Genomic DNA, 26,043 nt, shown 5'->3' with positions numbered 1-26,043 from the left:
ATTGATAAAGTTTGAACCTTTAATATGCTGTAAATGTTAATTTCTTGTGTATATTCATGTCATAAAGGACTTTAAATGGAGTAAAATGGACAAATTAAAATAATTTAAGATCACTACAAGCTGGACTTTGTCTAAGCAACAGAATGTTGTTGGAATTGACACAGTGTGGGACAGAATTATAAGTTAATTATTCCATGCTATCATTATCAGAATTGTAATCAGTGTTTAATAAGTTATCACATATATATTTTTTCCATTGCGCTATTGGTACCTGGTGTAATTCGTTGGATAATTGAGTTGCGTCATCATTGCTAACTTTTTTAAACAGTATCTTAATGAGAGGGCTAGCGCTTATCAACTGCATTTTGTTGGATGATGCTTGTTTTTCAAATTTGAATTTGTCAACAGTCATGTGATTTTTGATGGTGATATATATGTGAAAAGTAGAGACATGTCTCTATTGGTACATCATAATGAAAGAGCGAAATGTATATTCTTTGAAATTGGAATTGACTGTCTTTGAAAATGTCTTTATAATTGTCAAGAATTAAGTTATTGACAGAATTTATAGAGAAGTGTGAAAAAAATCCATTTTACTGTAAAATTGGGAAAAGTGATTCTGTCGTCTGATTTACTGAGTTTGTAAAGCATGTTGGTCTATCTAACTGGAAGCACTTTAACTGATTCAGCTAATGACAACAACAACAGAAGTAATTTGTGGAGGGATAATGATTTGATTGATTGTAGGGAGGCTGTATATAGAGATCATGTGACAAATGATATTAGTAATGATAGGAATCTATGGTTGTCTCAGACTCTACGTCATAGTAGAAATTTGTCAGAGAAAATCACGGATTTAGACTCGAGAGACCTAAGGTATACACGTCATATTTTGTTTATAAGCACTGGTTGTTTTAATATTTAATCTGGCATGCTCTCTCTGCCGTAATTGAGCTGGTATTTTGAAATACTTCTGAATATATAAAATATGTGACATCTGAGTATGTAATATTATATAATTTATTATTTCTTGTCACCTTGAAGGAAAGTACCGAATTAAATTTGTCACTGATCAAGAAGGCGTTTGGTCTAAATTACTTTATATTTCTTGGAATACTCAAAAAGACTGAGAAAATTTAATGAGTCATCAGAGATTTTCTCTACATTTTGTGAAGTAAGTAAATTCCTGAAAGGTTTTTATACGACCGCAAATTTTGAAAAAATTTTCGTCGTATATTGCTATCACGTTGGCGTCGGCGTCGTCGTCGTCGTCGTCGTCGTCGTCCGGCGTCCGAATACTTTTAGTTTTCGCACTCTAACTTTAGTAAAAGTGAATAGAAATCTATAAAATTTTAACACAAGGTTTATGACCATAAAAGGAAGGTTGGTATTGATTTTGGGAGTTTTGGTCCCAACATTTTAGGAATAAGGGGCCAAAAAGGGCCCAAATAAGCATTTTCTTGGTTTTCGCACCATAACTTTAGTTTAAGTTAATAGAAATCTATGAAATTTTGACACAAGGTTTATGACCACAAAAGAAAGATTGGGATTGATTTTGGGAGTTTTGGTTTCAATAGTTTAGGAATAAGGGGCCAATAAAGGGCCCAAATAAGCATTTTTCTTGGTTTTTGCACAATAACCTTAGGTTAAGTAAATAGAAATCTATGAAATTTAAACACAATGTTTATGACCACAAAAGGAAGGTTGGTATTGATTTTGGGAGTTTTGGTCCCAACAGTTTAGGAAAAAGGGGCCCAAAGGGTCCAAAATTAAACTTTGTTTGATTTCATCAAAATTGAATAATTGGGGTTCTTTGATATGCCGAATCTAACTGTATATGTAGATTCTCAACTTTTGGTCCCGTTTTCAAATTGGTCTACATTAAGGTCCAAAGGGTCCAAAATTAAACTTAGTTTGATTTTGACAAAAAATGAATCGGTTGGGTTCTTTGATATGTTGAATCTAAAAATGTACTTAGATTCTTGATTGAAGTTTTTTGGTCCAGTTTTCAAATTGGTCTACATTAAGGTCCAAAGGGTCCAAAATTAAACTTTGTTTGATTTCATCAAAAATTGAATCCTTGGGGTTCTTTGATATGCCAAATCTAACTGTGTATGTAGATTCTTCATTTTTGGTCCTGTTTTCAAATTTCAAATTCTGCATTAAAGTCCAAAGGGTCCAAAATTAAACTAAGTTTGATTTTAACAAAAATTGAATTCTTGGGCCTCTTTGATATGCTGAATCTAAACATGTACTTAGATTTTTGATTATGGGCCCAGTTTTCAAGTTGGTCCAAATCAGGATCTAAAATTATTATATTAAGTATTGTGCAATAGCAAGTCTTTTCAATTGCACAGTATTGTGCAATGGCAAGAAATATCTAATTGCACAATATTGTGAAATAGCAATTTTTTTTTAATTAGAGTTATCTTTCTTTGTCCAGAATAGTAAGCAAGAAATATCCTATTGCACAATATTGTGCAATAGCAAGAATTTTTTTTAATTGGAGTTATCTTTCTTTGTCCAGAATCAACTTAAATCTTTGTTATATACAATATACAATGTATATACACTTTTTACTACCAACTGATAAATTTAAATAATCTTTACCATTCAGTGATAACAAGCAGTTTTTTTACATCTTAATATTTTATGATGTATTTAAATGAGTAGTTATTGTTGCAAACTCCATTAGAAATTTGAATTGATATCAGTTTTGAAAAAGGGAAACGGGGATGTGAAAAAAAAGGGGGGGGGGGGGGTTAAATTTTTCTCATTTCAGATTTCATAAATAAAAAGAAAATTTCTTCAAACATTTTTTTGAGAGGATTAATATTCAACAGCATAGTGATTTGCTCAAAGGCAAAAAAAACCTTTTAAGTTCATTAGACCACATTCATTCTGTGTCAGAAACCTATGCTGTGTCAACTATTTAATTTTAGATTTAAAAAGTTTGAAGAAGAAATCTTTAATTGATTTGTAAAATCTTGACATTTGTTTTGTGTAAAAAAAAACATGTAATGTCAAAAATTTGATCACAATCCAAATTCAGAGCTGTATCATGCTTGAATGTTTTGTCCATACTTGCCCCAACTGTTCAGGGTTCGACCTCTGCGGTCGTATAAAGCTGCGCCCTGCGGAGCACCTGGTTCCAAATTCATAAGGCACTATGCATCTTCTAGAAGGGTCTATCAGTAGAGTGAAACTATGCTTTTCATTGGCTAGATTTAAAGCTGCTCACTGTATTTCCTCAACAACTCTTGAAGTCATTGTAAGTGTCATAGTAAACCATGACAATATATGAAATTGACTTGACATACATCAATTTAAAAATAGATAATTAAGCATCCTTCTTTAACAATTCACACATTGAAAATTTGAAAATGCTAATGATTTTGATAAAATGATCATGAAGTAATTAACACTTTGCTCATGTTGTATAATAATTGCCGGAAACTTCAATTTGAGTTCTAAGTATCATAATAGTCATTTTCCACTTGTGAAGGTTGTGAAAACACTCAGAAAACATTATAAAAACTTCAAAAGCAAGTATAAATTGTATCTATTATGATGTTCTTTTTTACTAAACCTTGAATTATGAAACGTCTGCATTTATTGTATTCTGTGGGTCTGATTCTTTGAAAGAGCAATGCAATATCTGTAACAGTTGTGTTATTTGATAAATTGTCTATCCTCTAATTTCAGGGATATTGTAGAAAAATATGTTCTTATGTGCAACAGTGGTATACACCTAATTAGAAACATATCAATTTTAGATTAAGACAAGATTATGAGATTCAAACAATAAAAAATCCATATAAAATCACTTCTTTTTGATCCTTATAACTTTGAATAAATTAAGTTTCTCATATCAAAATCTAAGTGTTACAAGACTTAAAATGTGTGTGTGTATCCATAGCTCACATATATATATATAAGCATTATATTGCTGAAATCATCAAAATGTTTTAAAAGGTCTTCAACATTTATATGTCTTTCAATATTGAGTTTTTTTCTGTTATTGATTGTCATGACTTTTAGTAAAATTGAGAATGGAAATGGGGAACATGTCAAAGGGACAACAACCCGACCATAGGACAGACAACAACAGAAGGTCACCAACAGGTCTTCAATGCAGTGAGAATTTCCAGCACCCAGAAGCGTCCTTCAGCTGGCCCCTAAACAAATATATATACTAGTTCAGTGATAATGAATGCCATACTAAACTCCAAATTGTACACAAGAAACTAAAATTAAAAACAATACAATAATAGTACACATTATTGGGATTATGGAAATTAAGCACTCAATTGGGTTATTTTGAAGACATGCAAATAATTATTTTTTTTATATTTCCAGTTTTGGTAAAAGAACACCCGGCTGTACAAGAAGAAATAGTGAATGTCTGCTGCTGGAACCTTCAGAGATGATTGTTGTAAGTACTAATGTCTGAATGATTGTAAATCATTTCCATGTTTTTATTACTGTGGATTCATTATTATTCGTTGGATACCAATTTTTGTGGATTTCGTTGGTACAGGAGAACCACAAATTTAAATGTTCAATGAATTAAAATTTTTGTTAAGTAGTTTATGCAGTTTTTGTCAAAAACATGAAATTAAACATCCATGAAAATATAAGTTGTACTCAATCCACAAAAATAACTGAATCCACAGTAATGCAAAAAAGACTCAGGAGACATTAACTGTTACAGTAATAATTCCTGAAATTGCATTTATAAATTTTGCATTCTGTTCAGTGTTCATTGACAGAGGCATTTATAATCATGATAATTGCACGCTATCATCACTAAATTTTGCTGCATACTACGTTGTAATTCTATATATGGTATGTATATGTGTGTCAGGTCATTCGGTGACAGAGTAACCTAATGTGTTAAAAGTCTCAGCAACCAGTCTCTGGACTATCCTGCAACTGAGACCCTATTTACACTTAAAAGTATAAAAGACCGATCTTTAGTCTAATGTAAATGGGAAAGATCATAGGCGGATCCAGGGGGGGCCCTTTTGTGGGAAAAATTTGGTTGATTATATAGGGAATCATTGAAGCATGACTGGAGCGGGCCCCCTCTTAGGAAAAGTTCTGGATCCACCACTGAAGATCCATCTTTAATCAGACTTAAAAGTCCACTTCCATGGTTTATTAGTTGTCTGTAATATGTATTAGGTTCACCACCTAATTTCAAGGTTCAATGATCATTGTAGTCTTCTTAATTAACTTTTAAACCAACAGTGCTAAGCTGAATTTTACAAAAATATAAGTTGTACTATATATTGGCTTGTAGATATGATTTTAACAGCCCTGACAGCATTTTTACAAGCTTGTGCTGGTGGGCTTTTGGTTGAGCACGAAGACTGGAATTGTCAATTTTTAATTAAGCATAAGGGATGATTTAGTAAGTGTGTGCACTCTTAGTTTGAAAATAGTCCTCAGGATTGACAAAACAATGTAAAATATTTAACTGTGGTTGACTGGGTGACACGATTAAGGATTAAAAAAAAAAGAGTTTCATCAAGTAGATATGATTATTAGGTCAATCCTTGATTAAATTGTTAGTGTATTGCTAATACAGGTTTAACATCAAGCAGGAAAATGTCATTGTAATTGAATGACTCGCAGATTGTTTTTTATTTTGAGCTGAATTTGAGCTGTGTTTCATGTTGATACACACTTAAAATTTGTAAAAGTCGAGGTTTCTTACTTTACATCTTTTTAGAAAGTTAAATGTTAAATCAGAATGTACTTTCAAAATTTAGTTTAGACAATAAAGTTCACGCGACTTATTTTCAAGAAATAAGAGGTTGACAATTTCATATTTAAGATTCAACAACTTTTTAAAGATGAAGCTCATATTGTCAGTCTTCTTGTCAAAGTTTGTGGTTCTTTCTATGTATTTTGACTTCCTCCTCCAATATAGTCTGGCTGAGATGATTTTGTCAAAGATGGAGATGCAATGAGTAACACCAGTGTCTTACTACACCTACATGACATTGTACCACAGTAAGATTAACATGGAAGTGATGTCAATATAATCCTAACTATAACTGTTCTAAAGATCATGTCAATTACTGTAGAAAGGATTTATTTATAAGGCAATTAAGTGGTAATTTAAAGTCACTTCTAGTTTTTCTAAAAACTTCACATTGTCAATTGATAGTAGTATTACCTCTTAGCTTAAACGTTAATTTTTAAAGAAAAGAAACTCTGTATTCAGTTCTTAGAACACTAAAATATTTGAATGAAAGAATCTAACTGAGAATGTAATGTGACATTTTTAGTTTTATAAATACACATGTACACTCTCTGTGTTATTTAGTGTCTCTTTCCTGCTACAGCCTACTCATAATTCTGTCATATCCTTTTTAAGACAACAAGGATACTTATAGTCATTTGACACAATATACACACAGGGAAATTTTATTAGTAATTAGTGTTTAAAATTTCGAAAAATTTATCATTCTTTGAATTATAAATGAAATTGACTACCTCTGAAAGTGAGTGAGATTTTAATCTTGTACTTAGAATTGGAATTTGTACAATTTTTGTGCCAAGAAAGAGAATTTTTTGTGATTCGATTTATTTTGGAGGAATAGTTAAACAAGCAACAGGTAAAGATTTAATTTGAGTACTATATTATACTAATTAGTAATTGATATTTAAATGAACAATTCTAGCTTTGAGGAAAATGTTGAATTTTCTCATTATCAAGGGAAGGTCTTTTGCACGTGTATTTAATGCAATCAGTCATGTTATTTTGGAATGTTTTTTTTAGATAATCAGTTCAGCAGGTTTGCATCTACGAAATTGATATGATGCAAGTGCAACAAGGAAGTTTTATGTTCTATTTTGAAATAGACATGCATATAGAGGTTCAATTTTGGCAAATTGTCACAAAATTGTTAAACATTTTTAAATATGGAAACTCTTATATATGATTCAAGACTGCAACGAAGGGATTTACTTTAAGAAATTATTTGTGACCTATCCATTCAAAACCTGCATAATTGTAACTTTTAATTTGTTGTTGGATAATAGTTATCCTCACAAATTTTTTTTTTCATTCCTGAGCATTTTGTTATTTTTTACAAAATTCAAAAGGAGTATGCTGGCCATCTCATCTAAATTTGTATGCACCCCTTAAGGCGGCAAGACACATAGCTATGCATTTGTTTGTTTTAAACATTAAGAATCCCTTGTGGCTTAAATGTGCACAGCATCACTTGCTTTCTTAATCCTTGAAACTTATATAAATGTTATAAAAAGCTATTAGAAGAGGGGCGAAAGATACCTGAGGTACAGTCAAACTCGTAAATCGAAAATAAACTGACAACACCATGGTGGTGATCTTAGTTGCTCCGGAGTGTGAGCTGAACCTGCTCCACATGGGGCACCCTATGTGTTGCTCATATTATTACAAACCCGGAAAATAGTCTAGTTCTGTAGGTCACATTCATGAAAGGGGAAGGGGATTGTAGTTACAACATACATGTAAGAAACATATCCGATATCATCTGTGAAATGGTTATTCCATAGCGGTCAACCAACTCTTGATGGAGTCCGTAAAATTTACGAAGGGATGATTTCAACTTTACCATTTGGAACTTGGGTTTAAAAGCTTCCTTGTGAGCAGCAACCCTCTATCAAGGAAATCATGATAGGAAATTCAAGTGCCTGAATGTGGTATCAATTGGGAGATATATACTCTGTATGCAGGTGCTGCTGGAATGTTGCTACATAGAAATGTAAATTTCACAATTGGGAAGCTTGTATTTACACAATGGTCTAATTTTATTTATTTCATATACACAGGGAAAGTTGTCAAGCTAAACTTGCTAAAATAGATACAGTACTTATACACTTGGAACAGGACAAACTAGAAATGAATATAGTAAATTTGACCTTTGAACACGGAGCACCTGTGTAAAACAAGCAAATCGTTCAGATTTCACTGTAAATATACTGTAGGTAGATAAATTCTTCAGATTTCACTTTACAAACACTGTACTGGTGGACACGCCATTTCCACCTGCACCAATATACAGCAGTCTACTAAAAAATAATTTCTGATTTTATTGTACATGATTACAATACACTGGTAGACATTGCTATTTCCAACTGCCCACAAAGGGTAACCTAATCAAATAATTTCAAGATTGTCATGTCCACCTGTCCATTTAGGGTAACCTGCTCCAAATTTTATTTCAGATTTCACTGTACATACACTGCACTGGTAGACATTGTCATTTCAACTGTCCATTTAGGGTAACCTGCTCAACATTTTATTTCAGATTTCACTGTACATCCACTACTGGTGGACATGTTCATATCCACCTACTTAGGACAACCTACTCAAATAAATTTCTGATTTCGTAAAGATATTGATTGGAAAGGCACACTTATTTTTGAAAGGAAATTTGCCCACTTTGTGTTTACTGGAAAATCCCAGCAAAGATGCAAAATATAAGATTGATATCCCTAAGTATTAGAAAATGTTAAATTGAACTTGTTCAGCAAATTTTTAAAATAGAGGGACTGTCTTTTGCAATTGTTCAAAGCATTCTAGTAGCCAAGTAAACCATTTTCCCCCTTGTCCAATTCCAATAGTGATCTGTTTCAGGTTTGTGTTTTTTTGGCTGGGCAATTCAATGCAGGATTAAAGATTTATTACCACTTGTCTTCATTATAGTAGGGAGATCATAGGAGTTCAGAAGGTCACCCAAAACACATGCTAAAACATATATACTGATAAATGGACATAACATCCTCTGTTAAATGGACATTTCAGCCATCAAATGCTTTATGATGGTGTATCTGGTTACAGAAGTCTTCGTTAGATCCCCATTAATTTGTATTTCTGTTTCAGTAGCATGAAAGCTTTCATAATAAAAACAATTTGAGAGGATAATTCTGAATTCCTTGATAAACATTATGATATTTCTGTCTTTGATATGCAGCGAAACAAACAATTTATCTTTCTTCTAGACTTTTAAACCTGTTGGTTTGAGTACAAACAAATGGATTAGAACCAAAACTTTGATGAATGCATTCAGAAGGACATACAGTCTTGTTTATCTTCTGTTCTGAAAACTTCATTTTTATTGTTCAACTTTGGTCATGCTTAAGGTTTATAAAATTCACATGTACTACTTGTTATGAGTTTTTTGTTTGTGATGGAATGTGTCCTTGTGTCAGAGGTTTATACCCTTTTATTTTACAGATATGTTTTTTTTGTGTGAGAAACACATCTTCTTATTTTTATTTGAATTTGGTATGTTGACAATCTGCTATGGTACAACACTTTGCCACTGACTACTACTTGCTGAACTTTTATACCCGAGTAATCTGCTAACGTGTTCATGCAAAGATTTTGGTGTGGTGCATGTTGTTATTCTTTAGATTTGTGTGTATATTTTATTGATGTTTGTGTGTATGGTAGTGGTGTTAAGTTTGTCTTTCTTCTTACTCTGGTTTCTTATAATTCTTCTCTTTTTCTACCGTAATGTATTTAGGTTATAATGTAGAGTTAAAGAAAGTTTGCAGGCTCAGTAATTACTTTAAATGCTGTTCTAAATGGAAGAATTCCCGGGAGAATTAAAACAAATATGAAAAAACCAGATAAACAGCAATAAATTTATAGTACATGTATTAAACTGTTGTAACATAAAATCCAAATCTTGTCCCAGGGAAATTTTTATATGAAATTACTAGTGAAAATATTTGATAAATAAGTAATAGGAAAAGGAAGAGGTGGAGAGAGGATGTAGTAAAGTTTGGTGTACACCCTGATGTACTTGTAATTTTTTTTATTTAACTTACATACAGGAGAAACAACAAATCTGCCAATCCTTGATAGCCACAATACAAAAAATATTGATTTTAAAGTGTCAAATTTTCCTACATTAAAAAAATGAGGAAATGTGGTGTGATGGGCGATGAGATTATATCTACCAGAGTTGATGTTTATCCTCAGAATTCCCATTTAATCTGTAAAATAAAGATGTGTTCTGCAAAATTTTTTTTTTTTTTTAATGGAACAAAAATTGAAATCACATGAGCTGCAGGTAAAATTTAAATGAACTATTCAAGTTGAAATTAGAATCTGTTACTAAGCTGTTTTGCAATAGATTTTCAAGATTAAATTCTTTTCTTTTTGAGGTACTCGGCAGTGTTGCTGTTTGTATTGATCTGACTGGATGGTTATTTCTCTTCAATGACCTGGAAGCTATTTATAGAAAATTATTAATGATTCATTTAATTAGTAGAGCATTAACATGGTGCAAAAGCAAGGTCGTATGTGTTTTCCTGTTCATGTGTGTTGCAGAAATTGACATAGGTTCTAAGTCGTAACTTTCACAGACATATGTTCAATTCATTGAGGTGATATGAATAAGTGTTTAGGAATCTTTGTTTTGGCATGGCAACCAGACAGATTCAAACAGAAAAATGCAAAAAGTAAAGTGTTTTCTATGGAATATCAGAATTTAAAAAGACAGTAATATTGTGTTTGTCAGTTTATCATGATAATATAGAGAATTATGGATTTTTTTCTCAGACACTTGGGAATGTCAGTGAGATATAAAATTTTGTTTTAATTAACGATGTAGGAGTAAATATACTACAATTCCAATGTAAGTTTGTCATCCATTGGGAGAAAATACTACGGAATCGTCAGGTTAGTTTTCTGTTTCTAAATGTCAAAATGTGGACATGAACTTTGGAAGGGAATTTGATATCTCTTCCTGGTAAAGAGGAGTTTCAGATAGTTTATGTTCTTCAGGGGAAAAAAGGTTGAAGTTTATATTGTCTCGATGCTCCCCCTAGCTCATATTTTCTTTCCTGAAGAAGAAAATATCAGGTGAAACTGAGAATAAAAAATGTTATCTCAGTGTCATTGGTAGTTTCCATAGCCATACTTTGGACGACAAAGAAAAGTTCTGTGTTCCTGGTAATATAAGGACAGTTCCATCAGATTCATTCTGTATTTTTAGAAGAAATTAGACCTGGTGAATTATTTTTGAACATTATCATATTGTTTATAATACATGTATCCACAATTATCAAAATGTCAAGAGATTGTTCTAAGTGTTAAATGTTACTCTATCTGAAATTTTTAATTAATATCACTTGTAATGTTAACTCGAGGTGTTCAATGTTACTCTATCTGAAATTTTTAATTAATATCACTTGTAATGTTAACTCGAGGTGTTCAATGTTACTCTATCTGAAATTTTTAATTGTAATATCACTTGTAATGTTAACTCGAGGTGTTCAATGTTACTCTATCTGAAATTTTTAATTAATATCACTTGTAATGTTAACTCGAGGTGTTCAATGTTACTCTATCTGAAATTTTTAATTGTAATATCACTTGTAATGTTAACTCGAGGTGTTCAATGTTACTCTATCTGAAATTTTTAATTGTAATATCACTTGTAATGTTAACTCGAGGTGTTCAATGTTACTCTATCTGAAATTTTTAATTAATATCACTTGTAATGTTAACTCGAGGTGTTCAATGTTACTCTATCTGAAATTTTTAATTAATATCACTTGTAATGTTAACTGATGATTGTCTTGTCTCATCCTCTTAATAATATTTGGTGATCATTTGACTTCATGATCTAACCTTATCCTTAGACATTATAGATATCATAGATTGTTAAGGGAAAAAAAATTAAGTTCTGAATGTTTGAAAGCAAGCAAAAACTTGGAAACTTATTTTTATGCTCGACCAAAGAAAGCAAATAGTTGTAAAAAATTAGATGGTTTCACCTTTTGGTAATTAATTGGAATCATATCAAATTGTTTTCTTTTCATCTTATCATTGAAGTTCACTGCCACCAATGTAACTTACAAGAGATCTTAATTAAACAAATATTGTGACTGTTATCATATTTTTATCACTTTCGTTAGAATAGTTTGGTCATGATAGTCTCATTATTGTATATGTGTAGAACTTTCTTTCAATTCAATGCACTTATAATGAAAGTACTCCAAAGCTGATACAGCTGTAGGTACTTTGGATACTCTAGAGTCAATTTCTGCTTTTAGTTAATAAGATTATGTAATAGTACTAAAACTGCATTGGCAAATACACATGGCATGGTTGACATTACTGGTAGTTGATCTTGACTATTTTATTTAGACAGATATGGTTTAAATGGCTTAAAACTTTTTTTTGTTTTGGCTGTCTTACCAGTACTAATTTTGTCTTGAGAATATCTGAGGAGGTGGCCACAGAAACAACTTGTGTGTACAGGCATTGCAATAATTTTCTCTGTATTTCTCTCACTTAGAGTACAGAAGTAACAACTAATGAGCCAAGTTTATTACCAGAAAACATAGAGGAATCTGTCTACAGAAGTTAACATCCTTATGACAATGGTTATTCTTGTATTTATAGTTGTTGATGTCAGTCTATTATTTTACATTTCTGGTTATGATGGATTTATGTAATCCTGAAAATGGAGATATTGTGTAATTATTATCAGTAGCTCAGACTAGAAAATTGCTTGTGAATGACCTTTCACTAGAACTGATAAGCAGGTTGAAGCAATAAGCACTAGTAACAAATAAAGATATTTATAGGAAAAAATCTGTCAATAAGTGATTGATTTTATCTTAACCTTGTCTTAAAATTTGTCCACACACTTTGTAGATTATTGAATTATATTTATGCCCCACCTACGATAGTAGAGGGGCATTATGTGTTCTGGTCTGTGCCTCCGTCCGGTTAAAGTTTTTGGTCAAGGTAGTTTTTGAAGAAGTTGAAGTCCAATCAACTTGAAACTTAGTACACATGTTCCCCATGATATGATCTTTCTAATTTTAATGCCAAATTTAAGTTTTTACCCCAATTTCATGGTCCACTGAACATAGAAAATAAATTCAGGTTAAAGTTTTTGGTCAAGGTAGTTTTTGATGAAGTTAAAGTTACATCAACTTGAAACTTAGATGATATGATCTTTCTAATTATAATTCCAAATTAAAGTTTTGACCCCAATTTCACAGTCCAATGAACATAGAAAATGATAGTGGAGCATTCGTGTACTATTGACACATTCTTGTTTAAATTAAAACTGTCTTGTTTAAATCACAAATTTATGCAAGTTGATATTTAGTTGCATAGGACATATGTTTTTTATTCCATCCATTTTTAAGACCCTCATGACATCATTGGTGTAATAAATGTCCTCAATAAACTGACCTCCATTCATCATATTGTTAACCATTCCCAAAACTGTACTATGTAATACCATGAGACGAGACTGTCATTCAAGTGAGAGGGTTAGCGCTATAGAACCAGGTTTAATCCACCATTTTCTACATTTGAAAATGCCTGTACCAAGTCAGGAATATGACAGTTCTTGCCCATTCGTTTTTGATACGTTTTGATTTTTGATTTTGCCATGTGAATTTGGACTTTCCAAATTGATTTTCCTCTAAGTTCAGTATTTTTGTGATTTTACTTTATACCAAAGGTGTGAATATTGTCAAGATTTTTTTTTTTGATTTTTTTTTTTACATAATTGTGTTACTTAACTTGCTAAAAATTTTTTTATTCAAATTTTCATATATGGGCTGGAGACATTTTTATCTCTCGAAAAGCCAAGTTCAAATGAAGTAAGCATGTTTCTAAATAGATCTGTGTCCACTTATGATGTTTGGATCTTAACAAATAATTTGTTCCTAGAAAAGAAATCGTAAATGGTAATTAATTTTGACCTGTTTACCGGACATTTGCTGGATGGAATGGAATATCAGACGGGATTAATATTTTGACCTTTTATGCAGATAGATAGATGTTGTCATTTACTGTGAATATTCTGTTTATGTTTGTGTATTGGGTTTGAAATAGTATTATTGATTCATCATCAATTCTGTCAGAATAGAGGAAGGATGACTGAGTGATAAAATTGATTGATTTTATATTTAGGGTTGTAATAACAAAATTATTACAAATATCATGTGTCCAGGGATCATGATTTGTGTGGAAAATACAAAGGAAAGTTGACGTTTTTTGGACAATTCAAAATGGATCTATTTTAATTCATATTTTTGAGTGATAATTGTGGATAAAATTTTCATTGAAACAAGTGTTAGACAAACGGTAAGCATCGGAAAATGACAGTTTTTGTCGAGCCTGCAACTTTTGTTGCAGAAAGCTCGACATAGGGATAGTGATCCGGCGGCGGCGGCGGCTACGGCGGCGGCTACGGCGGCGACGTTAGCTCACTTCTTAAAAGCTTTATATTTTAGAAGGTGGAAGACCTGGATGCTTCATACTTTGTATATAGATGCTTCATGTTACGAAGTTTCCGTCAGTCACATGTCCAATGTCCTTGACCTCATTTTCATGGTTCAGTGACCACTTGAAAAAAAAGTTCAAATTTTTTGTAATGTTGAATTCTCTCTTATTATAAGTAATAGGATAACTATATTTGATATGTGCGTACCTTGCAAGGTCCTCGTGTCTGTCAGACAGTTTTCACTTGACCTCGACCTCATTTCATGGATCAGTGAACAAGGTTAAGTTTTGGTGGTCAAGTCCATATCTCAGATACTATAAGCAATAGGGCTAGTATATTCGGTGTATGGAAGGACTGTAAGGTGTACATGTCCAACTGGCAGGTGTCAGCTGACCTTGACCTCATTTTCATGGTTCAGTGGTTATAGTTAAATTTTTGTGTTTTGGTCTGTTTTTCTCATACTATATGCAATAGGTCTACTATATTTGTTGTATGGAATGATTGTAAAGTGTACATGTCTAGCGGGCAGATGTCATGTGACCTTGACCTCATTTTCATGGTTCAGTGGTCAAAGTTAAGTTTTTGAGTTTTGGTCTTTTTATCTAATGCTATATGCCATAGGTCAACTATATTTGGTGTATGGAAATATTTTATGATCTTTATGTCAGTCGAGCAGGTTTGATTTAACCGTGACCTCATTTTCACGTTTCATTGCACAGTGTTAAGTTTTTGTGTTTTGGTCTATTTTTCTTAAACTATAAGTAATGTGTCAACTATGTATGTTGTATAGAAGCATTGTAATTAGCTGTACCTGTCTGCCTGGCATGGTTCATCTGACCTGAACCTCTTTTTCAAGGTTCATTGGTCTTTGTTTAGTTATCTTGGTTAATGTTAAGTTTATGTGACAGTTGTAATAAAGCTTAGCTTTATATTTAGGACTATCAACATAATATCAATGATTAGTATAGAAGGCGAGACATTTCAGCGTGTGCACTCTTGTACTTATTTTGGGGTTTTGACTTTTTTCCTGATTTTTTTATGGACTGTGAAGGTGACAGAATATGAGACATATATACCAATACATTGTACTGCATTTATAACAAGGTTAAGTTATAAGGTATAAATAATATTCTGAAGCTAGATGAGCTAAGACAGGCCAATAAATAAAACAACCTGCAGTCAACCATTTTAATATACAAAAAAAAAAAAAAAAAAGGTAATCAGTTTAAGCAAAATATGGCCTTGAGTTTATACTTTATCAAGAAATATCGAAAAGGTCAAAATTTGGTTCTTAAATTTATTGTTTTCAAAAGGTTTAAATGTGAGGTAAATAAATCTCTTCATAAGAGGACATTTTAGACTCCAATGTCAGCACATTCTAAAGAAGTTGTCTAAATACAATGAGTTTGTGCTTTTTTTCAAACCTAACACCTTAGGAAAACCTTTGCCATAACCTTATATAACTATTTAAAAATGTTATATAACCAAAAGGTACTTAGATTTGTACAAATATCTCTAGGTACAAAAATTTCTGCATTGGGCATTGGGACTAATGTAAATATGCTAAAACTTGCTTTTGTGCAGTCACATCCAATTAGCAATGTCTGTTTCTTTTAAAATGAATTTCAATGATAAGGGAATAAATTAGTAAAAATTTTAGTGTCAATCTTAAATTACAGAATACAAATTAATAATGAAACAGAAGATTGTTCAGGTTATTTCATTTGCAACCCTACCCCCCAATATAGTACATTGGGGTTTAATAGTCTATATAGAAAGGACATGTATCAGTGTTCCATAAGTTGCTGTAAATGAATCAGTAAATATTAAGTAAACCTTTGAACCCCGTAATTCAATGTTTGCCTTAAACAGTCATGGAGCACTTGAAGTCAAAATCACAATTAAATCTTTAGCTTGAATATGATTCAGTCATAAACAAAAATCATAATTCTGTGTTAGATTACATATTTGACACACATATCAATTGTTTTAGCCCAATGACTTTTTATCAGCTGCTGACTATTCAGGTGCACCCAAGCTCATTAGCAGTTTTTGAAATGATTCTCTGTAATCTTATGTGGACTTTGTTTTCTTTTTGTCCATGCTGGAGTCAGTTTTTTTTCTTTCAAAAGTTTGAGTTGTTTTTCTGCTCTTTTGTCAGTTTGTCGTCTCTTTAACACTCTTTTCTGTTATGGTATATAACTGTCCCTCCTTTTGTATTTTAAACTGGTCTTAAAAAATGTGATATTTCAAATGTTATTTACATCCCATCAGTTATTGAAATGTGAAATAACTTGATCATAAAAGGTGCTGATATTCATTAAGATAATATTCATAAATATAAGATTTATTGATTCCATTTTAAGTCCACGAAGATATTCACCTTCGATATGAATGTAGATGCCAGTAGTGGGCTTATTTGACCATATGACCTTATATACAGAAATAAGCAAAATGAAAATAAACTTTTATCTTCCTAATCAGGAAGTCAGGATGTTAAAGCTGAAGGATTATTAGCAATTTGCATAATTGCGCATTTGTAATTAGTTTAATGTATTGAAAGCAAAAGAAAGAATAGGATGTTGGGAGAGTTTCGTGCTGGACACTCTGTGTAATAGTTGTCTTTTCTTATTGAATATTGGTTGTTTTACATCAATAGGAATGTGATATTTTAGGATTTTTTTTAAATGACCTCAATTTTTAGACACAAAAAGTGAATTTTAATAAGGAATCACAGCAATGGATTTGTTGAGTACTGTAATGGATCATTTGAATGTAAGAGCTTCGTTTTGTTGCATGTGATTTCATCATTAAATGTAAATTCATTTATTTTTCATGTGTACCAATATTCGTGTTATCAGGAACAATCAGTCTTTCATGGAAACTTGATGGTTTCACCAAAACATGTACAAAAATGTATTCAGACCTATCGAAGATATTTATACTACTTTAAAGATTTGAATTCGCTATTATCCTATACCCATGAAACCCACAAAAATATGTATATCCAGTCAATTATAATGAATCCACAATACTTGACAATTTTTGATTTGTTCAAAGAATAAAACTAGCTGTTGGATCTATCTTGGTCAGTTTATTTTGGATCATGAAACAAGCGAACCTGTTTCATCAGTAATAGTTATGGTCATGTACACAATTGCAAGTTCTGCTCTAACTTCTATGACATGATCAAAATTCTGACTGCATTTCAAAGATGGATTGTTTACCCAAAACACTCTTGTTAAAACCATGAATATTACTGGCCATAGGAAATGGTATAAATATATAGCTCAACAAACAATCAACTTTTGCCAGTGAATGTGTACTTTCGGATTGTTATTGGAAATTATTACTTAAACAAGGATTTGTATGGAAACAGTCAGCCCTAAGCAATAGAAAAGTTTTATACATATTGTTGTGAATGCTTGTATAATTAATTGATAAAGATCTATGTTTTGTACTTTTCATTTATTTCATTTTTTATATATTTTTTTCTTCAGATTGACTATCCTGATGTTCAGGTTATGAAAAGTGGTCATTCACGGCAATCATGTAATGATCGTGTTATAGAATTTGACCACCAGGAAGGGACCAGACCTATACGTAGAATGAATTCTGATAGTGTTGTTGAACAGGTTGGTTTTATCTAAAAGTCATCATTAAAAGTGATTTCTGGTTTTATTTAACCAAAAAAGAAAACAAGAAAATATTTCCAGTGGTCACCACAAACCTTCATCATTTTCAAATTTCCATGATCAGTGAACCACAAAATATTGGTCAAAACCATGATGAAACATAGATTTTGAAAAATTCACGTCAGAATGAAGATATTTACTAAGTTTTAAATTAGTCCAACCACATTGCCAAGGTAAACTACCATAAATAAAAAAATTACCTTATATGGAACACACAGATCAGATAAACATAATGTTCCCATTGGCACTTCTAATTTAAACTGGTAATAAAATTGTATTCATTGAGATTTATTATTACAGACGTCACTGAATGCACCTCATTGTTTTTCCCAGTATTTTCAAATAACAACATATGGAACAAGACGCTGATTGGCACTGCCGCTCTTACTATAACACTACATTTATAAAACATTAAATTATAATATCTATTTAGATAGTACCATTGTATCATATTTATGTAAGGCCTTGGAGGAGAACTTTGCAACTTATCACACAAATTTTACTTGATATCACATATCCCATATATGGCTTTTGTCTCCAATCCCATAAAGAATAAAACAGAATGGGCATGCATCAGTGTTCCAACAATTGTCATAAATGAATCAGTAAATCTCAAGTTAACCTTTGAACCTACTAATTCAATGTTTGCCTTAAACAGTCATGGCACACTTGAAGTCAAAATCAAAATTAATCTTTAGCTTGAATGTGATTCAGTTATAAACTAAAATCATATTTCTGTGTTATATTACATGTTTGACATACAAATCAATTGTTTTTCCTCCCTACGGCATATTTTTGTTTTTGTTTACAGTTATCTGCCGATTATGGATTGCGTGACCAGTATTTACGAAATGAACAATATATGAAAAGATGTTCTCGAGCAAGTGACACATCTAGTGCTTATTCAGGCTCTGATATGATGCAGTCATCCATTGATGACCAGGAAAATGTGGATATGGATATTAGTGGATTACCTGAGAGTATGGTTGATTCTGATGACGAGGAAGGATATGCTGAATCCACAGGGGTAGGTTTTCTCGAGGATTGTTTTACATGTAATGTTGAAAAGCTGATATGTTCTTAGCATGAATGTGGTTTGCTTAGAATTAACCTTAACAATGGAAATGAAAAGTTCAAAATCAATTACAAGTACTACCAATATATAACATAAATAAGAAGTTTCAATTAGGAAATTATTAGGTCCAATTCATTGCCAGTTTAAAAGTTAGAATAGATATAAATAAAAAATTTACCATCATTTGCACATCTTAAGATTTGTTGATTACTAACAATGAGTATATGTCATTGACCTAATTTTCTCCCTCCAGTGGCCCGGTTAAGTTTCCGAATGATGTTCTTCAGTAACTCTGCATAATAACATTCTGTCTTTAAATTGGTTTAAAGAGTTTATGTCTGTTTGACATATGACATGTGGTCTTGTGTCCTTATTTCTAGTCTTCATTTTATCAGTGAACAATACTTCATAAAAAACTGATATGTGTATAAAGTGTTTCATTGTTTTTGAAAGTTGTGCACGTTATGTGTCGTCCCTATTATAACAAAGATTTACATCTGACTTGTACTTGAATTAGTACATTACAGTTTGTTTTCATTGTGCCATATAACCTACTTATAGATGACCTGTTTAAAGTTGACTGTAAAAAATATGTTTTTATTCCAATATTTGTGCCAGTAGAAAGCTGCTTCCTAATTGATGATAAAGCAAATTGGCAGATGAAACCTATTAATCGTGTCTGTTTTATTGAATGTTACATGTTGCAATCTGTTATTAAACATGCAGAAAATCAATTTAATACTAGTTTATTATAGCAGAGTTATATCTTCTGTAGAAACTTTCCTGTAATAATCTGGTATTAAAAATAAAATAGTAACTACGGTACAGTCCTTAAACCTACTGTACATACATGGCATATATAAGTTTTAAACTAAAACTACAAATATCATAAATTGAATCATAATGAAATCAGTTAACTATGATTGACCATTCTTTCCATGCTAGCTCTTAATTTGTGCTACTTTAAAGTCAACTGATATACTTTTAGTTATAAGGATTTGTGCTAAAAAACTAATGAAGGAATTATAAAAACATTTGCCATCGATATCAAATGTGACATGTATGTAGTATTCAACACAAGGTCTTCAACAGTAGACTGGTGTCTTTACAATATATATGTCAAGCTCTAAATAGTCCAAAGTCTAGAAAATGTTTATCAACTTGAATCAACATCAGTTTCCCCAAATGACAAATTTTTGAGAACATAACTGAAGACATATTTTACTCATGATCCAAATAAAACATGTTTGCCCTATAACTGAAAAGTAGAAAGTACCAAAACATCTGACATCAAATATTGTGGTTGAGGCAGCACTTAGAATTCTCCGTAGATAACATAAAAACGATAAGAGAATGTGTGTGTATATGAAATGATATATTATGTAATATGCATACATTGCACTCATATCATAATTAAATGTTTAGTAATGTCTGTCTTAGATCTGTTTTTCTGCATGAAAGCAGAGGTCCCAGGGGGCATGATAAAAGTTTATCTACAATTCTGATCTATCCTTGGGCTCAAAAGTTATAGCAGCATTATTTTTAACTTATAATATTGATATTTCTGTACCCCAGGGGTGTCTAGGGTAACTTGTTATATTTATACTACTGTACCCAAGAGATAGCTAGGGTACAAATGTATATGACTTCACAGACTTTTAAGTTACAAAAAATATATATGTTATTACCCACAATGCAACTTTTCTATCACTCTCAAGTTTTATTGAATTTTTACATCCATGCAATATTACTTAATTAGGTGCACTTATAAAGTAAACAATTATTGAAAGACCATCAACATTTCGAATGCTATTATATTATCACTGAAAGTCTCAAAAATCATTTTGATGCCTTTAATCATACGCTACTAATTTGAAAGCAATTACATTGTATAATGTGAAGTTTAGGAGATTGAATGAGTTTAACATCTATTTAATTATTGTGAGTATCAGTATTTGGGTTTGTATATCCCTTCTTCTATAAATACTAAGTAATGTGCTGATTTATCAAAATGGTGTGTTTGATTTGCTTCAAAGCAGTCAAGACATGTCTCTTGTGTTCACAGTTGTAATCTTTTTAATGTTTTTTTCAGTCACAGAGAGACACAGTACAAGAATGTTTACAGAAGCACCCACAAGACAGATCTGATGATGATATAGAAATACTACTAGACTTTATACAACATTTTAGAGTAAGATTGAAAGAAAAAAATATGGAAATTACAAAAGAATCTTTACCAACCTGTTCAAAAAAGCTACCTTTTTATAAATAAAACAATGATGATAAGAAAATTGCATCTTAGAAATTAGATTTACTTCACAAGTTGATAACTAGTTATTAGTAAGCTTGTGAAGTAAGTTTGGCTTTAGTCCAGGGGAATGGTGCTAAAATAGACAAAGGGATGTATATATAGATATATTGAGGAAAAACTTATTAATTATGAAAACAAACAGTGAAGTACAGTCGAAAGTAAATCACAAAAATACTCTAAACTCCATGGAAAATTCAAAACAAGATGGAAAATTCAAAACAGAAAGTCCCTATTCAAATGACAAAATCAAAAGTTCAACACATCAAAAGAATGAACTACAATTGTCATATTCCTGACAATAGTTGCAGTAATCTAAACATTTTATATTGTTACTTTCATCAGTTTAGAGGGTCCATCAGGAAAATTGCAGTCCTTTAGTTTATAGGCTGATATAATTTGCAACTCTGATATCATGTAGAGGCAATATTCAAGAATATGTAGGGTCCATTCAAAATTTGGCACATTATGTGTCCTCCAATGATTAACATGTCTGTCATTTTAAGGTGGACATTATTCTGTCTCTATCTGTCCATCCAACCAAATATATGGTAAAAAGACATATGACAGGCGACATAGGGTCTCAGTGTTTAACAAGAGTGTATAGACCATACATCAAGCTACATTTTACCAAGAGACTAGATCTAGAGTCATTTGAAATTTTTAGTCCTTACTTTGGACAAGAACATTTTTTTAATATGTGATAGGTTATAAAGATAAAAATTATCAAAAGTACCAGACTAATGATTATATCACTCTACCCCAAGCATGGTGAAAGTTTATTTGATAAATGAAAAAAAAAGTTTTTTATGTAGAGGTTGAATAAAGGATCTTTTTATTGGTGTATGTTATTTAATAAGTCATGAAACTTATTTTATATACATGAAAGCAATAGCTCTTTGTTAAAAGGCAGTTATATTGTTTTTCATTTGATAAGATGATTATTATTTAGAATATCAAAAGTATTTCATGCATTAAAGGAAGATGTGGAGAAACATTTTAAAACAATAATGAATTTACATTTTTCTTTTACAGGCTTTTGCCAACATGACCTTACCAACTAGACGAGCACTGTGTGCTGTAATGATGCTAGCCGTCATTGAACATAAAGGTACCATTGTAATGAAGGACAAAGAGGAGCTGGACTCCTGGTCAGTCATACTTAACGGTCAAGTAGAAATCCTTAAAGAAGATGGGTCTGCAGAATTCTTGTACATGGGGGACAGGTGAGTTCTGATGAAATTATATTTATGGCTTAATGATATTGAAATGAGGAGATGGAAGATTATCAATGAAATAACTATCCCCCTGAGTAAAATGAAGTGGTATTTAAGCAATTATAGGCCAAGGTAAAGTCTGTTTATTTCTTTATTTTACTTAAACTTACGTTTAAAAAAATTAATAGCTAATTCGAAGAAAAGAATCCCAAGAAAACAGGTGTGTCACTAATTACAAATATCATTTTTATACGTCAGAATCATTCGTATTAAATCATTTGATCTAGCCAACTGAACAAAATAAGGATTTATGTCACTTATATTCAAGTTCCTTTGCAAGGTCAATAATATAGGATGTTTTCCTAGTTAGTGGATAAATTGTTTTATTTTCCGATTTCCTTATTTTTTTAGTTGATTGTGGTTAAAAATTATTTGAAAGGTCATTGCACCAGAATAAAATTGTATGTGTATATGTGTTCTTTAAAATCTTATTGGACTATAAAATGAAAACTTTTATTAAAACTTTTAGAACTGAATTGGAGTTGAAATTTAAAACTTATAAACTGTGAAGTGTAAAAGATCAAGATTCATAAGTATATTTCATCCTTGAAAATTTATGTGAAAGATCCATGACTTGAGAATTTTGAAGTTTGAGACTTAGGGGGAAAAAATCAGACTCTGTTCTAAATGTCGTAATTTGTGAATTTGAGCGAAAGAACCATAATATGTTGAAGATTTCATTATATAAATCTAAAGGAAGGTGTGTGTTGCTATTGCAGCTTTGGTATTACAAACCCAACCTTGGATAAAATATTCCACGAAGGGGTCATGAGGACCATTGTTGATGATTGCCAGTTTCTCAGCATTGCTCAACAAGATTATTATGAAATCATGAACCAGGGCAAAGAAAACACAAAACGACATGTGGAAGACGGGGAGGTTGTAATGGTTACAGAACACAGAGTGTTTGACGGAGGTAACCGACGAGGACAGATTATAATTAGGGTAAGTCGTAAATTATTTGTTATTGTACAGATAATTTGATTATCACCATAGAATTGACATAAAATCTCAACATTTGACAGGGAACAAATATATGATAATCAGCTAATGGTGTGAGATGTTGGAAACAAATTGTGAAGAAAAGCAATGTTTTTCTTTGACAATTGTCAAGAACATAAATTTGATTCCTGACAAATAATGTATGATGATTAAGTTAATACTAAACTTTATTACAACAGTTTGATTTCAATTTTACATCATTAAGGGGTCCATAGGTGGTCTTTTGCTAGGAAAATTTCACAACACTATCCAACAAACCTCTTTTTCTAAATGGAAGTCTAAATATCATCCTGGTTGTTTGAATTTTCTAAACTTACCAATAATTTGGTTTTTTTTGTCTTGACTATGTATGAATTATTTATCATAGAATATTTTTCAAACTATTATAAATTATATGATTTTAGGCGTCACCTGATCACTTGATGAACCATCTGGTACAGGAACATTCAGCTGTTGATCCTACATTTGTAGAAGACTTCCTACTGTGTTACAGAATATTTCTCAAAAGTCCCATGGAATTAGCTTACAGACTTCAAACATGGTTCAACCAAACAACATTACGAAATAAGGTAAGTAGTTTTGGACGGAAGTAACTCTAGAAATTTCAAAATTTCTTATTTTTAGATACAAATTCATTCTTCTGTCTGCATGATATTAAAAATTATCACAAAATTGGATATAAGGAAAAATACATAAAATCAGCAATAAGCTAAAAAAGTAAATTATTCTTGTATTCTCTTACAGGAATTGTAACATTTTACCATCTTAGCTTTTAACGCCTTCTAATATTAATTTCAATACATTTTTATTTCAGGTCACAAGGGTTGTGTTACTGTGGGTCAACAATCATTTTATTGACTTTGAAACAGATTCTATTTTGAGTGAATTTCTAGAGAGCTTTGAAGCCATGCTTGAAACTCAGGTACTTTTACACAATTTGTTTTCATATGGAGCAATAGTTTACACTAAAAAAAAAAGACACAAAATTACAGCACCAGATGTATAATTCGACAACTTATGTCTCTTAGGTGATCCTGGAGTCTCAAGTTTTTTGGTAAAACCAACTCCTGAAGACCAAAATATTTAAAAATCCAAAACTTTTAAAGAGCTGGTGAAACCAAAACAAACAAAAAGTGTAGCCAAAGTCTGGCAAAGATTCAGAGCTACAAAATCCAAGGAATAATGTATTAGTCTTGATCACTTTCATGACTTATAATGTCATTTGTGATGTTAACAAGTTATAATTGACAAATTTGGCCAAAATGAAAAATTTTCACATGATTTAAGCAAGATAAAGTAGGAGCTAAAGATACATGACTTGTTTCATCATCTTTGTATGGTATAACTTGTGGCTACTTGTAGATTTGTAAAGATTCCAAATATTCATAACTTATTGCAACTAGACATTTTGCAAACAACAATTTATCAATCAGTCTTGAGTCTTGGAATTATATATCCCAAAACGTGTCAGTTACAGCATGCAATGGAACTAGAAAAAAAAAATAGAATTCAATCAACTTTGTAATGGGACACCATGTTCATAATCAGTCATAATTCCTACATTTTATTTGCCCTGACAAGGATAAATACTTGATTAGGTGGACACATTTCAAAAGTTTAAGACAAGTTTGTTATAGAAATGAAGACTATAAAGCACACACACATTATACTAACAGTTCTACATAGCCAACAGTACAACAATAAACCTTACTAACAAGTACATGTTTATAAGAATATATTTATTGTCTTGCTTGCTCAATATAGACATTTTAGCTACAAATATTGACTTATAAGTGTGATGTTTTATTTACAGGGAATGACAGGTCAACTCAGGTTACTGAATATTGCCTGTGGTGCTAAAGCTAGGACAAGAAGTGTCACATTAACTCGTGCTACACGAGAAGAGGTGCTGCATTTTTCTGTCCTGGGAGGTTTAGAACGAGGATGTGGTATATTCATTTCTAAAGTTGAAAAGGCATCCAAAGCTTATGAGGCAGGCCTCAAAAGGGGTGACCAGGTGAGTTTAAAGTCTTCAAATGTTGTAGTTTTATTCAGGATTGCTTCAAAAGGAGAGGAGAAAGAAACCAGAATGACCTTCAAAAACATAAGTGAAAAACATATTAACTGACAATACCATGGCTAAAAAGAAAAAGAAAAAGACAAACAGACAAACAGGAGTACACAAAACACAACATAGAAAAATAAAGATTGATCAACATAAACCCCCACAAACAACTGGTGGTGTTCTCAGGTGCTTCTACTCCACATATGGAACCTGCTGTGTTGTACAAACGGGGTAATAAGTTGAATTGCTTAGGTCACATTTGGGAAAAGGAGACATGATTGTAGTTAAAACTTTAGAATAGTTTTGAAAATATGAATTGTAATCATTACTCAAAAAAACATTACATTGAAT

At 31.5% G+C, this 26,043-nt stretch overlaps 1 protein-coding gene across 50 annotated transcripts in view; it reads left to right on the top strand.

The window, feature by feature from the left end:
* Nucleotides 1–26,043, top strand: part of LOC139488754 (rap guanine nucleotide exchange factor 2-like) — a 77,996-nt gene that overhangs the window by 26,554 nt on the left and 25,399 nt on the right. For 39 of the 50 annotated variants that reach the window (XM_071274627.1, XM_071274598.1, XM_071274608.1 and 36 more), the window contains 9 exons: nt 4,360–4,435; nt 17,771–17,905; nt 18,777–18,992; nt 21,133–21,231; nt 22,384–22,574; nt 23,345–23,570; nt 24,032–24,196; nt 24,442–24,549; nt 25,441–25,644. In XM_071274627.1, the coding sequence (XP_071130728.1) occupies nt 4,360–4,435; nt 17,771–17,905; nt 18,777–18,992; nt 21,133–21,231; nt 22,384–22,574; nt 23,345–23,570; nt 24,032–24,196; nt 24,442–24,549; nt 25,441–25,644 (1,420 nt within the window). Of the gene's footprint in view, nt 1–634; nt 877–4,359; nt 4,436–5,639; nt 6,630–17,770; nt 17,906–18,776; nt 18,993–21,132; nt 21,232–22,383; nt 22,575–23,344; nt 23,571–24,031; nt 24,197–24,441; nt 24,550–25,440; nt 25,645–26,043 lie in introns of those variants that run through there. The other 11 variants (XM_071274639.1, XM_071274629.1, XM_071274638.1 and 8 more) reach the window with 2 other exon arrangements.

The sequence above is a fragment of the Mytilus edulis genome, chromosome 9, assembly GCF_963676685.1.
Source record: "Mytilus edulis chromosome 9, xbMytEdul2.2, whole genome shotgun sequence".
In the NCBI taxonomy this organism is placed as follows: domain Eukaryota; kingdom Metazoa; phylum Mollusca; class Bivalvia; order Mytilida; family Mytilidae; genus Mytilus; species Mytilus edulis.
The sequence above is the reverse complement of the archived record's forward strand: the minus strand, read 5'-3'. Positions and strand labels throughout refer to the sequence as shown.